At 44.2% G+C, this 15,660-nt stretch overlaps 1 protein-coding gene across 1 annotated transcript; it reads left to right on the top strand.

Annotated features, from left to right (window-relative positions):
• The first annotated feature begins 1,889 nt into the window (after positions 1–1,889).
• Positions 1,890–6,660, top strand: LOC122925131 (gastrula zinc finger protein XlCGF17.1-like). The gene is made up of 3 exons (XM_044276659.1): positions 1,890–1,946; positions 2,083–2,203; positions 5,615–6,660. Exons 2-3 carry the CDS (start codon positions 2,083–2,085, stop codon positions 6,589–6,591), a joined length of 1,098 nt encoding a protein of 365 aa, XP_044132594.1. The 5' UTR covers positions 1,890–1,946; the 3' UTR covers positions 6,592–6,660.
• Positions 6,661–15,660: the final 9,000 nt, after the last annotated feature.

Here is a 15,660-nt window from a genome sequence, read left to right as displayed (position 1 = left end):
TGGTGCTACTTTACACATCTACCTGTGTCCTCTGGTGGTCGATCCTAATAAAAGGAACCACCAGAGGACCAGGTAGCAGGTATATTAGACGCTGTTATCAAAACAGCGTCTAATATACCTGTTAGGGGTTAAAAAAAATCACATCTCCAGCCTGCCAGCGAGCGATCGCCGCTGGCAGGCTGGAGATCCACTCGCTTACCTTCTGTTCCTGTGAGCGTGCGCGCGTTCACAGGAAATCTCGGGTATCGCGAGATGACGCGCCGATGCGTCCAGGAGGAATAGATCAACCACCTCCCGGACGCATCGGTGCGTTAGGCGGTCGGGAGGTGGTTAAGCATCATGTTGGGATTATATGGATGTGGTCCTGGAGCTCCTACAACAAGTGACGTGAATGAGATTATGTCCAAATAATATTAATAATAAATATATAGTAAAGTATATAAAAAGCACCTTCATAAGACGTACGTCCAATAACATAACATCACTACATCAGATACACAAGGGGACAGATCGCTCTACTACTCGCCTAAAAATCAGCAGGTGTTGCTCGACGGCGTTCACCTCCTGGCTCTATCTCGCCATCGTCGGCCTCCGTTGTAATCGCATGTTACTGATTAGGTAGGAAGGCATATGCCTGTAGTATCTACATACTAGGCCAGAGGCATAGCCTAATACTTTGCCGTCTTTGTACGGCTGCCGGGCTATAATGCTGTGGAAAACTATGTATTCCAGAGCATTATAAAAACGGTCAAAAGGGTTCTTTGAATAAGGGCTCATGCACACAGCCATTGCTCAGCCGTTCCGTGCATTGGGGACTGTAATTTTGGGGTCCCCGATGCATGGGCAACATCCAGGTGTATTCTGCAGACGGATCCAGACCAATTCAATTTGAATGGGTCCGTGATCCGTCCGCGCAGCAAAAAAATAGAACATGTTCTACTTTTTTGTGGTGCGGAGACACAGAGAGAAGCTGCAGAGTGCTTCCGTGCCTCAGTTCCACACCAACCTTCCGGATTGCAGTGATCGATCATGTATGGCAGAGTGATCAAACGAGCACAAGAGCTGTGACTGACAGCCAGGCTTCTACTGCCAAGATCGGAGATAACTCCAGTCCCGACCATTTAAACTCTAGATGCTGTTTAGTTAGGTGTTGCATGTCGCATTCCCATCATACTAGGAGCCCAAGTTTCCAGCAGAACATTTACCAGAGCATCACGCTGCCTCCACCAACTTGTCTTCTTCCAATAGTGCCTCTGTGGTGCCATCAGCTATCTTCTTTGGAGTGGTTTGCTGGGGTGGCAGCATCTCAACGAGAGACATGAAGAGACTCGACCAACTGATTGGGGTCAGCTCTGTCCTGGGGAGACCCCTAGAACCAGTGCAGGTGTTAGGCGAGAGATCTCCATGCTGGAGAATAACTCCCATCCCATGCATGAAACGTGATAGCGTTGGGCAGTACGTCAGTGGCTGACTGCTTCACCCCAAGTGTGAGAAGGAGCGCTATCAGAAGTCATTCCTACCTGCTGCTGTTAGGTTGTACAACCAACACCGACCCGTTTATTTCTTTAAGACTTAGCAAAGCAAACGCTCTCTGCCCTATTTTTGAAACTCCCATATAAGTGAATGGTGAGCACACATGTGCAGTGCACTCTCCTTTACTTTGGCCACTCTCATACACCAGAGACTACTTCAGTCTAAGTGCTGGGACCTCGGCACAGATGGTGAGGAGCAGAATATTGTTATTTACCCCTGATAACTAAACCTAGAAGTGAAGGAGCTGAGAGAAGTGTCTGATCTATAGACGGATCTACAGGAGGCCATGTATTCAGTCACTGTGTGCTTGTGTCTCCACAGATGGATCCAGGAGGAGAAATCCACCAGAGAGATGTCCTCGTCCTCTGTATTCCCAGGACTGTCCAGAGGAGAAGGTCCCAGAGAATCCTCAGGTAGATGGAGCTGAGCCCTATACACATCTATATAGGGGGGTCCTGCGGTCATAGAGGGGTCATAGATTGTGGGGGTCTCTCATGTGGCTCTATTAGATTTCCCACCTGTCTGCTGTATTGTACTGAATTGTTACAGATGACAAATCAGGGGGAAGATCTGACCATTATTAAAGTGGAAGATGAAGATGAGTGGATGATGGACGATCCTCCTTGCAAGACTGAGGTGGAGGAGGACATTCCAGGAGATGTCACCACAGGTATGGAATCATGAATGGAGAAAGTGACTTTAGATTCTGTCCTTGGTGCCTACAGGGCAGGAGGAGAATCTGATCACCGGCTGCTGCTCTTTGATTGGAGATGTCCCCATTACATCATGAAGTGTTCCTCTTATCCAGCTGACAGCGATCTCTGATCAGATTCTTCTCTGATCCCGGCTGTTCCTGCAGGACATGACGGTCAGTCACATTCACACACCCACTGGGGATTATGCAGGCACAGCTTTTGTGTCTGTGATATCATGATAAACTACATGTACGCCACTGTGCAGGAATTACATGCCGCCATTACATGCCGGAATTACATGTACCTCATTGTGCAGAAAAGGGTTAAAGGGGTCCAAGACTCTACTCCCGCCTCTACACACACACACATGCCTAGACCCGCGATAATGACCATACTTACCTGGTCCCCGATGCCTTTTCCTTCCAATCGCCCCACGTCCATCTTTGTATCTCCCCTGCGTACAGATAACAACATTAACCGACTGGGGGGTGCAGCCAACAGCAGGCCACAGCGGTGACCTGCTCTCTTTACGTCATGTGTGTTATGTCACGTGGGAGGAAGTACACCAAAAATTGCTTGTTAATTAAGCTCTAGGTGACCATTATGGCATGGGCTGTTCTAGTGAGCCCACCAGCTTCATGAGATCTAAGATCCTATTTAATAATAAATGCAGTTTGTGTTGAGGAATGTGATGACAAACAGGGGCATAACTAACGCTGGGCCCCATAGAAAACCTTTGATTGGGCCCCCTGTGACGAACCAAACCTTGCAGCCCCGCCTGACGTCACATTCTGTCAGGATCACTTAGTAATGTCTTGTCACGGGCATACCGAGACATACGGACATCCCCGCGACAGTGGGTGACAGAAGATCTGTGAGACTGGCAACACGTGCTTTGATCTGACAGGTTTCCTTGTGGATCAATAGACGTCTGTGTTGTTTCTGATACTGGCCACACCTCTAACCTCCAGGTGTTGCTATTGTGGTCATTTAATGTTTATTATTTATAGTTGCTTCTCCCACTATACTGTGCAGTTTAAAGCTTCAGTGGCATCTGTGGTCTGCTGGTTTTTGGTTCTCGGCTGAGTTCCTGTTGCTGCCATAGGTACTGGAAAGTTAAGTGTTTCCTTTCCCTTTTGCATTTTGTTTTGGTTTATCTGTGTGTTGTTTTTCCCCTGCCCTTTGTTGTAGGCCTCATGCAGACTCCTGGTCGTCCTTCCTTTCTGGAGGAACAGGTAGTCTCAGTCCTCTCACTATCGCCAGGGTCTTATAGGGTATGTTAGGACTCTAGGTACTCCTGCGTATGAACTCGCATACCTTTGGGTTCTGTTCATACTGATAGCAAGTCAGGTCTGTGACTAGGGATTTGACTAGGAGGCATCCTTCTTTCTTCCCTTTCTTTCAGGCCTTGTTCCCTCTCCTTCTTCGTCCAAGATGTGACGTTCAGAAGTTAGTTTTTCACAGACACCCCCTGTCCACATGGGCACAGGGAGACATGGGGAGTGAGAGACGGTGGCCCACATGACCTCCGGCACACTTGCAAACACCCCTATCAGGCTGAGAGAGTCCTTTCACTGCCCCAGTAAAACAGAGATGGTTCCTTTAATATTTTCCTAACCCATTAAATATGAGGAAAATATAGGAAAAATATGAAGTCTATGGATTGGAGGTGACTTTCAGGTCATCTTCCTTCTTGTACCAACCAGCTGTGTGATAAGGATCTGTCCTTTTCTTCTGAAGTTCGCTGCCGGGGCTAAAGGTGTGAGACCTCCTGCAGGAGCCACCCAGACTGGGAAGATGCACTTTTTATCAGATTTTGTCATGATGATATCAGAATGATGGATGTATAACCTTGCAGGGGGTTCTCCTCTGTCCAGAAAGATTCTTTTGGCATGGAGGTGCTAACTGACTCTGATTTGTGAGCTGTGCTAGCAAGGTGAATTACTTCTGTGTTAAAAAAAAAAAAGAATTTAACTTTTTGTGTGCAGAAGAGGGCTCTTGTGATTTTTTTGTGATTTTAAAACCGGACGCATTCACGATTTCTTCGTATTGCTGAGATCGTGAAGCGTCACAATAGTACAGTTAGATAATGACAGATAATGTGAAAGTCAGTTACCGGATAGATGTGTAGACCTTAGTGCTGCAGTCACATGGGATTCCAGCAGGGTTTCCTGGTCTCCTCCAACATGATACATGGCATGATCTCTCTTCGGAAGAAATAAAATGACCGCTGCCCTGTACGGGCAATAAACCCTTAGGGTCCATTCAGACGTCCGTAGGTGTTTTGAGGTCCGCAAATTGCAGATCTGCAAAACACGGACACTGGCAATGTGCATTTCCGCATTTCACGGACCTCACATCGTCAGCACTATAATAGAAAATGCCTTTTGCCAGTTGCGGACAAGTATCGGACATGTTCTATTTTTTCGGGAATCGAATTGCAGATCTAGAAATGCAGATGCGGACAGCACACAGTGTGCTGTCCGCATCCGTTCCAGCCTCATTGAAAATGAAAATTGCGGAACGGATCCGGACCCAAGTTGCGGACGTGTGAATGGACCCTTAGTCGGTCATGCCCCTCCCACCCCCTGGTAGGATCCCACTCTCCCTCCCTTTGGGTCTGGTAGCTAAAACTCCAAAAAACAAATATAGATCATAACTGCTCACCGGAAGCTCATAGGTTGGCGGCTCTGGTGCCAATAGATATGGTGGGATCCCTGATACATTTGGAGACCAAACACGGCATTGCTGCTTGGCTCCTACGATGAGTTCTCCATATCTCTCCTTCCCGGGGTCCTTTAAGCAAGGGAGGCTCAAGGGAATGTTCAGCTGGTTCCCAGGATCTTGAAGTACCCGGTATATGGCTAGGGCATACGTTAATTTCATAACTCCTTATGAACTTGAGGTTCCAGACTATCTAGGGGACTTCTTTAATGCAGTTGACCAGCTCAGGTACCCAGCAAGGGGGTCGTGTTGTCAGAGAAGCTTGCTTCCATTCCGGGTGCTGAAGGTGTGAAATGTTATCAGTCAGGCAAAAAAATTTGGTTGACTTTTCGGTGACAAGTCGCCATGTAGCCAAACCCTAATGCTGTGGACTGTGATTGCCCACAGTCGTCTCATGCAATATACTGACATGTCACTCTGTATATAACAATAGCACCTGTGAAAGGGAGAGCACAGATGCACGCATTGTGCCACTTGTGGATTAACATATATTATTAATTGTCATAATGCATGCCTGCTCCCCCTCCCCTCCGCAGCGAAATATTATAAAGGCAGAACCAAGCTCATTACATAAATACAGCACCTGAACCAATACAATCAATACCGATAACATAGCCTATACATCCATGCAAAATCACTAATTCCAATTTTTATCTTAACAGAAAATCCCGTTAAGAATTCTGCAGAAAACTACATGTTATCACTAAATTATAAAGCAGAAGATGAAGATATCATGCAGCGCTCTTCGGGAGAAAACTTTTATGTATATCCAAGACTTCACAGGACATCTCTAGTATATAATCCCATTCATCATGAGGAACCTTCTCATGACCAATCACAGATTGTTTCCACAAGTAAAGGTCAGAAAGGGGGTGAAATGTTTCACTATGGTAATGAGTTTGCAAAAATATCAAGTCTTTCTACACACCGAATTCACAGAGGGGGAAAGCCATACTCTTGTTCAGAATGTGGAAAGTGCTTTACAAACAAATCACATCTTGTTTTACATTTGAGATGTCACACAGGAGAGAAGCCATATTCATGTTCAAAATGCTGGAAATGCTTTACAGATAAATCAAATCTTGTTAAACATGAGAGAATTCACACAGGGGAGAAACCATATTCATGTTCAGAATGTGGGAAACGTTTTATAGATGCATCAAGTCTTGGTACACATAAGAGAATTCACACAGGAGAGAAGCCGTATTCATGTTCACTTTGTGGGAAATGTTTTACACAGAAATCAAATCTTGTTAAACATCAGAAATTTCACACCGGAGAGAAGCCATATTCATGTTCAGAATGTGGGAAATGTTTTACAGACAGATCAAGTCTTGTTACACATGAGAGAATTCACACAGGAGAGAAACCGTATTTATGTTCAGAATGTGGGAAATGTTTTACACATAGGTCAAGTCTTGTTTCACATCAGAGAAGTCACACAGGAGAAAAGCCATATTCATGTTCAGAATGTGGGAAATGTTTTACAGGAAGATCACATCTTGTTACGCATGAGAGAAATCACACAGGAGAGAAGCCATATTCATGTTTAGAATGTGGGAAAATGTTTACAGGAAAATCACGTCTTGTTACACACGAAAGAATTCACACAGGAGAAAAGCCATTTTCATGCTCATAAAGTGCATATTTATTTGCACTCAAATGGATGAGGAAAGTACAATTTATTTATTTTTTAATTGAGTACCCCTTGATATTGTTCTCAGATGCCCCAATCAGTGATGAACGCGGCATCTGAGGGGTTCAATCACTGTTCCCTGTCATTGCACCTGCTATTTACAAGAAATGGACTTCATGACAAAGCAAATTTTCTTGTAAGATTTGGAGAAGCAGCTGAATAAATTTTTTTAGAACTTCAATCATTTCTAGTTATAATAGTGGTATTCTTTAATAGGATTATAATACTATACAGTATGTAGGAGCGAGTTATCTGTTGCCCCTACACAATACTGTGCATTGTACCAACTGATAGACAGTGATGAGGATCCTTATGTAGAGTTTTTTTCTGATGTGTTTGGTCGGAAAAACCTGACACATCAGAAAAAAACTGTACCTCAGGATCCTTATCACTGTCTTTCAGTTGGTATAATGCACAGTATTGTGTAGGGGCAACAGATAACTCGCTCCTACATATAGTATTATAATCCTATTAAAGAATACCACTATTATACCTATAAATGATCGAAGTTCTAAAAAATTTGATTCGGCTGCTTCACCAAATTTTACAAGAAAATTTGCTTTGTGACAAACTACTTTGTCATGAAGCGCATTTCTTTGTAAATAGTGGGTGCAATGACAGGGAACGGCGATTAAGCCACCCCCAGTCATTGATCCCCTCTGATGCAGCGTCCATCACTGATTGGGGCATCTAAGAACAATATTAAGGCCTTTCATGGGTTATTCAGTAAAAATAAAAATAAAAATGTACTTGTACTTACCTCTTCCATTTGGGTGGCGTCACCATTTTGGCCGGTGTGGTCATACGTCGAGGCGCACAAGATTTCACACTCAAACGGATGAGGTAGGTATGATTTTTTATTTTTTTTATTTTATCGTCATATCAGGGAAAATCTATTTGTTGCCATGAAGCATGAAGAAATTCAGCTTCGCAGCTAATTAAATTTTTCTTGAAATTCTGATCAAATTCCACTTCATCAGCTTCGATTCGATCAACACTAATTATAACAGCCCAACTGGGACATAGAGTACAGTATAACCAAGAGTGGAATAATTGCCAAAGTATAGGATATAACTCTCATTGGAATCTTATCCCACTATCCTTTATTTGTTTCTGATGTGTCCTTTTTTGTAACTTGATCAGTATAAATTTAAAAAAAAGAGAGAGAGAGGTGCAGATCCCAGAGGTTTTTTAATTACATTTACGAAAATCTTATGTAGCATTACCCTGAAGTGATGTCTTTGATTATTATCTTCTGTTTTGACTTGCTCCATGTTCTCCCACCTGAATTTGGGAAGAATTCAGGTTAAGGACCCTCAGAATTCCCCGAGCTTCTCTGTAATAAACCATTGACTACACTGGTGGATTGTCATAGACTGAACTATTTTTGTCATCGACCAATGTTTAAAGGGGTTTCATTTGTTAAATTTTGTGTTTCATTGTGTTGTTCCAAGTATGTCCTCTGTAGACCCAGCAATTTCTGTAGCTACCTACGCTATTCGTTTTTTGGCTTGGGGAAGGGGGGGCTATGATGTCATGGTAAACCACACTATTTTATATTTACTGGACCCTACTTTAATTCCCTGATAAAGGGATGAGTCCGTTTTAACCTTATACTAAATGCTAATCGTGATGTAAAGCAACCCTACGTCATCCCCTTCGTCAGTGTAAATGGTTCTAAAAAAAACAAAAAAGGCCTTGAGTATACATTTAAGCAGTAGGATTTGTATAATAGTCCGAAAGACCAGGTCATTAATATCAGATCAGTGGGGGTCCGACACCTGGCACCGCTGCTGATTAGATGTTTGAAGAGGCCATGGCGCTCTGATGTGTTCTACAGCCGCCTTGCGGGTAACCAAGTACTCGGCCATCCATTGGATAGAGGCTGTGCTTGGTTTTCAGCTCAGCCCCATTCACTTATATAGGTCTGAGCTGTGCCTAGGCCATGTGAACGATATACATAACACCACTGGCCTAGGAAGAGGCCGAGGCGCTCACCAGATTGCTGCGGTCTCTTCAAACAGCTGATCGGCTGGGGTGCCAGAAGTTGGACCCTGCCATTCTGATATTGATGCTCTAATCCTGAGAACAGACCATCCGTATAAAAATCTTGGACAACTCCTTTAAAAGCTTTCTTTCTGTGCCATGCTAGCAGTTGGTATAACTCACCGGGCTAAGGATAGCTCTGGATCATATCCAGTCATATCTGTCAGCCACTCATACCCCAACAAATTCCACCTGAGATGTACAGATTACAGAAGAAGCATGGAAGACCAACCTATTAGCTAGCAATGCTACCAATATTGACAATAGCTTCAACAGCTATCAAGGAAATCAGCTGATCTGAACTTGGGTTAATTAGCAATTTTTCCATCTTTGGGTAGCAGTTTGCTTTAAGCCACCTTTATAGGAATCTGGCATGGAGCTCAACAGAGGAGGAGCGATTTGGTCTACCAGCATCAGTTGGGTACCTCTAACAGAAACAGACCACGGAGCCCATGGGGGAAGTGGGCCCGGCTGTGGATGGGAGGCCCCATAACACTAAATAAGAATTGCTGCTCCCGTCCTCAGGCCCTGCCTTCTGGCTCCATGCTTCCCCTGTGCTCCCTCCACCTTACACAATTTGTGTCACAGCCTGTCCTTGCCCGCCGCCAAGAGCGCTTTGTCTGTCTGATGAGTGATGGACTGGCCAAACAGCATTTAGCAGTGCTGCTGATTGGCTAGCCTAGTGCTCAACAGAAAAACTTTATTGAGCCGGCTGTTCTGCAGGACTGCTGCTGGCCCTGCCTGTGACCTGATTGACCACCATGACCGGGGACCAGAATCACTCACCAGACACCAGAACAGCGCCTCAACTCCAGCAGCATGTGCTGTGTGTGAAGATCTGCCCTGCCATCGACACAGAAACAGCAAGCCACAGTGCACAGTAAGTCAGTAGCAGTGTGGGGGCCGGGGTAAGGGGGGCAATCGGGGGCACTATCCACTACAAGCAGCAGACACCGTTCATAAGGAGACGGAGTGGGGGACTATATATAATGGCACAATATATAATGAGCAGCACAGCAGAGAGCATAGTGTACCATACCACCATGAACTGAGACTGCTGCTGTTATTATATAGTGTACCATACCACCATGTAATGTGCCTGGTGCTGCTGTTATTATACAGTATGCCATATCCGATGTAATGTGCCTCCTGCGGTTATTATATAGTGTGCTATACCCCCATGTAATGTGCCTCCTGCAGTTATTATATAGTGTGCTATACCCCCATGTAATGTGCCTGGTGCTGCTGTTATTATATAGTGTGCTATACCCACATGTAATGTGCCTGGTGCTGCTGTTATTATATAGTGTACTATACCACCATGAACTGTGACTGCTGCTGTTATTATATAGTGTGCTATACCCACATGTAATGTGCCTGGTGCTGCTGTTATTATATAGTGTACTATACCACCATGAACTGAGACTGCTGCTGTTATTATACAGTGTGCTATACCCCCATGTAATGTGCCTGGTGCTGCTGTTATTATATAGTGTACTATACCACCATGAACTGAGACTGCTGCTGTTATTATACAGTGTGCTATACCCCCATGTAATGTGCCTGGTGCTGCTGTTATTATACAGTGTGCCATACCACCATGAACTGTGACTGCTGCTGTTATTATATAGTGTGCTATACCCACATGTAATGTGCCTGGTGCTGCTGTTATACAGTGTGCCATATCAGATGTAATGTGCCTCCTGGGGTTATTATATAGTGTGCCATACCCCCATGTAATGTGCTTGGTGCTGCTGTTACTATATAGTGTACTATACCACCATGAACTGTGACTGCTGCTGTTATTATACAGTGTGCTATACCCCCATGTAATGTGCCTGGTGCTGCTGTTATTATACAGTGTGCCATACCACCATGAACTGTGACTGCTGCTGTTATTATATAGTGTGCTATACCCACATGTAATGTGCCTGGTGCTGCTGTTATTATATAGTGTACTATACCACCATGAACTGTGACTGCTGCTGTTATTATATAGTGTGCTATACCCACATGTAATGTGCCTGGTGCTGCTGTTATACAGTGTGCCATATCCGATGTAATGTGCCTCCTGCGGTTATTATATAGTGTGCCATACCCCCATGTAATGTGCCTGGTGCTGCTGTTATTATATAGTGTGCCATATCCCCATGTAATGTGCTTGGTGCTGCTGTTATTATACAGTGTGCCATATCGGATGTAATGTGCCTCCTGCAGTTATTATATAGTGTGCTATACCCCCATGTAATGTGCCTGGTGCTGCTGTTATTATATAGTGTGCCATACCCCCATGTAATGTGCCTGGTGCTGCTGTTATACAGTGTGCCATATCCGATGTAATGTGCCTCCTGCGGTTATTATATAGTGTGCCATACCCCCATGTAATGTGCCTGGTGCTGCTGTTATTATATAGTGTGCCATATCCCCATGTAATGTGCTTGGTGCTGCTGTTATTATACAGTGTGCCATATCGGATGTAATGTGCCTCCTGCAGTTATTATATAGTGTGCTATACCCCCATGTAATGTGCCTGGTGCTGCTGTTATTATATAGTGTGCCATACCCCCATGTAATGTGCCTGGTGCTGCTGTTATTATATAGTGTACCATACCCCCATGTAATGTGCCTGGTGCTGCTGTTATACAGTGTGCCATATCAGATGTAATGTGCCTCCTGGGGTTATTATATAGTGTGCCATACCCCCATGTAATGTGCTTGGTGCTGCTGTTACTATATATTGTTCCATACCTTTGTGAACTCTAAGGTCTCATTCACATGAGCATAGGCCGTTTGCGCCCGTGCTGCGGACCACAAATTGCAGTCTGCAATGCACGGGCACTAGCTGTGTGAATCCCGTATTGCTGCGCAGAGCCATTGACTTGAATGGGTCCGCAATCCACAATATACATGTCCTATCTTTTGTGGTGTGGAGGCACGGACCTAAAAGCCCACAGAAGCCTCAGTTCAGTGCCACATATTGCGGACCCATTCAAGTCAATGGGTCCGCATCCGTGATACGGGATTTACACAGCCGGTGCCTGTATAGTGCGAACCCGCGGTCTGCATTACAGGCACGGACAGCCTATGGACGTGTGAATGAACCCTTACTGCTCCACGTTATATATCAACAGCAGCATTACTTTTACCCCTATCAATTTAATTAGGTTATTTATGGTGTTTTCTTTCATGTTTAATTTTAAACATGGGCCAAGGCAGGGGTAGGTAAGAGTGGAGCTATGGGAGAGTAGAGGGATGGGCCAGGTATTGGGAATGGGGGCTAAATTTGGATTCCTGCTATGGGGCTCTTTGATTTCTATGTATGCCTATGACCAGCACTTTATAAATTTCACCGTTTTACAATCTGGTTTGAAGATCTGCCAATGTGAAGGTCTTTAAAGAAGCAGTCCAGAGAGCAGGATAGGCCATTATCAAAGAATGAGATAGAGGCTTTTGTGTAGGCCTTGTGTATTCCTGTTTTATTTGATCTGCAACTTGTGGGTTGTCAGCCATGATTCCTTCTGCCCTCAGATATGGTTTTCCTAGTGAATGCTACATTTCCCATCATGCCTGGCATTGCATTGACAGAGGGTGCAAAGTCTCACCACACTGCACTGCGTAAGGGAAGCCATGACAATCAGTGACACAGACCTGCTGTCCCCTCACACTGCAGGGTCTTCATGTTCTTCCTTGTGATCCAGCTTCAGCATGTCTGCTCTGATATCCCTCTCTCCCCTCTCAGCTCTTACATGCAGGAGGAAGGGAGACCTGTTTGAAGCTACATCTCATAGAACCACAGAGTAGTAGTACAGGACACACATTTAGGACAGGCAGTGTGAGTCAGGAGGTGTATATAACTGCAGCTAATCACGGTATACACTCACCTACTATATATCTGCACTCCTGGTCCTTTACATTTTATCTTCAACAAATACAGGGATATACAGAGGAAAATGGAGAGAGGAGGGGCCTGAGAACTGCCAGGAGGGATTTGATTGGTGATGATGTCATCCTTTACTTCACAGGAAGTCAGCCACAGGGGAGAGACCAAGTTCCTGTTTTCACTTTAGATCAACCAGCTAGACTTGAGATCAGATGACCAGGTTCCCATAATAAAAAGGTTTAAAATGTATGAATGCAACTCAGTTAGGGTGTAACAAATATACTGCTACAATACTGGTAGTGAGTTAGTAATATACTGTATGTAAAATAAAAATTGTTCACTTTAGTGATGTCACCTTTCAACGTCAGAGAAGGAAGACGTGATGTAATGAATTAGTGGAGGATTTAATATAAGGTTTAAAGGGTTTGGCCAAGTTATTGTCTTATTGATGGCCTATCCTCAAATGCTTAAATTGCCCTGAAAAGTTGCATATGTCACCATGGGGTCCCTATAATATATTTAACCAATTTCTAGCTTTTTAATGCCAAGACCTTATTAGTTATGTCAATTTGTTATACATTTTAAAATTGTAAAATTTTACAAAATGTGTTAATTATTGGGGCCAGATGTGTGCTGGTGCTAATTCACACACTGTAGTATCAATAAAAACAATAATTTGTTCTGAACAAGCGATCCAAAAAATTATCTCTTTATGATGGCAGATGCCTGCCCGTGTTTATACATACTCTATATGGTGGTAATATTGGAAAAAGCAGTGTCTTGTCCGAAAACAAGCCATCCGAAAACTATGCCTTTAATGGGGGCAGATGTTTTTCTGCATTTATACACATGGTAATAGTGAAAAAAGTATTGGCTTGTCTAAAATTTCTCCTTTTTCTGGAGCAGCAGCAGTACACTATGGAAGCTCATTGACAAGGTTGGAGATGTGTAGCTGCATAGGGTAAGTAAAAGCACAGTAGTAACCTCAGCAGAAGCAGTACAGTTTGGAACTATGGAAACTGATGGACAGGAGATGTGTGTCTGTATAGGGGTACTAGTAGCGGCAGAAGGAGCAACAGTGGCAGTACATTATGGAATCTGACAGACAGGAGATGTGTTGCTGTGTAGAGGTAGTAGTAGCGGCAGCAGTAGCAGCCCAGTATGAAATCTAACAGACAAGACAATATGATATGCAGTTGTGCAGGAGTAGTAGTAGGGGAAGGAGCAGCTGTGGAAGCAGCAGAAGCAGTATAGTACAGAAAATAATGGACAGCCAGACAGTAGCAGTGGCGAGATTGGGCCGACGATAAACAGAAACCATCAGCAATTGCAGATCTATTCACTGGCATCAGTTGGAAGTGTCTGAAAATCCTCACAGTTCTATGCCTTATTTTCACAAATGGAATGAATTCTACACTTGCGGAGGACAATTTTGTCCACCTAGGTGTGGTGACTCCATCTGCAGAATACCCTCTTTGACAGTACACTAGAAGTTGGGCAAGGCAATACCTTGATAGAAAACTGGGCCAGTTCAGCACTGCCCCAATCTGCTAAGATATGTACATGGGGTCAGGAAACAGGGTATGTGCTGGAGGAAGGGCAGCAATACGCAGCAATACGGGATTCACACAGCTAGTGCCCGCAAACTGCATTGGCTGCTATTGGTGCTTCTACGGCTTTTCATATGTATTAGTACTGGCCTTGCGTGTGGGAGTCAGGTGTCTGCTTGGCAAAAACTGCAGCAAGCTGGGTATAGTGCTTATCCTGGCAATACAACAGTTTAGCTTCCCTTTTGGTATCAGGAAAACATTCCCCCATTTTGCTTTAATAGTGAGGGTCTAGAACCATGGCTATCCTATACTTATCGCTTTGCTTGATGCTAGCAATATAGTTGTCAGCACCTAAGCATTCAGCTTGCCATGCTCACTAACATGTCTGGGAACCCAGTTGTTTCAGGTTCTGCCCCACACTTCAGTTGGTCATGGCTAAGGTTGAGTGAATTGAGCTGTCGATTCATTCAATAACTTTGGTTTTAATGTTGTCTCTGTACAGCATTAAAATGTATTGGCTCTGTGGAGCCAAACTTTGTTTCACCTGAAGTCGCGTGAGACTTCGGTGAATTCATTCAGTGTTAATTTCTAAATCTTTAAAAACATTTTAAATCAGTAATTCAAAGTTGGCTTTGGTAGGAAGGTACTTATGTACACACAGTATTATCAGAGAAGAAAAAGCAATGACCTTTTCTGAACAAGCTGTCCAAAATGTATACCTTTATTGGTGCAGATGTGGTAGTATGGGAAGAAGCAATGACTTGTTCTCAACAAGCATCCAAAAATTCTCAATTTTGGGAGCTGCAGCAGTGCAGTGTGGAATCTGACAGACAAGGCAGGAGATCTGTGGCTGTGTAGGGATAGCAGTCGCACTAGGGGGAGCAGTACAGTATGGAATATGATGGACAGGCAGACAGAAGTAGTGGCATCATTGGGTCGGCGATAAATAGCCACTGTAAGTAATGGCAGATCTATTCATTTGTGTCCACCAGGTGTGTGAAAATCATCAACGATCCATGCCTGATTCATTTTGACAAAGGTAATGTTTTGTACTCTTGCAGAGGACAGTTTTATCCACTTGGGTGTAATGACACAAGCTGCCATGCTGAATTACCAGAGAAAACTCTATGACCCCTTTCACCACCTCCTCCTCCCCCTCAACTTTCTCCTCCACAGGACTTCGTCCATGCAAGTCCCCAACAGCTACAAGGGGACAAACAAGATGCAGAAGCTGTTCTCCTTCCTTCAACCATTGTTTCATCAGTGTGAGCATTTGTTCTAATATAAATATCAAAGGAATTACACCACTGTTGTTCCTACATATCTGGTGGCCTCTTCAAAGAGCCTGAATATGCGATACACGTCCCTGATAAGCTGTCACCCAGTGACCTCAAAACAACACAGACACTCCAGCATATGCAAGGTGGAATTCCAGGGAGTAGGAATGTCACACATTAAGCAGTGCTTTCTGTCTGTCTGCTGTCAGTGTGTTGTGTCACTACAAGTCCAGGAGGGAGTTCCTTGCCACATACGAAT

This window comes from Bufo gargarizans, chromosome 1 (assembly GCF_014858855.1).
Source record: "Bufo gargarizans isolate SCDJY-AF-19 chromosome 1, ASM1485885v1, whole genome shotgun sequence".
In the NCBI taxonomy this organism is placed as follows: domain Eukaryota; kingdom Metazoa; phylum Chordata; class Amphibia; order Anura; family Bufonidae; genus Bufo; species Bufo gargarizans.
The sequence above is the reverse complement of the archived record's forward strand: the minus strand, read 5'-3'. Positions and strand labels throughout refer to the sequence as shown.

Coding starts and splice junctions, on each gene's coding strand:
- LOC122925131 (XM_044276659.1), top strand. CDS start 2,083: ATGACAAATCAGGGGGAAGATCTGACCATTATTAAAGTGGAAGATGAA. Junction 2,204..5,614: donor TCCAGGAGATGTCACCACAG/GTATGGAATCAT, acceptor TTATCTTAACAG/AAAATCCCGTTAAGAATTCT.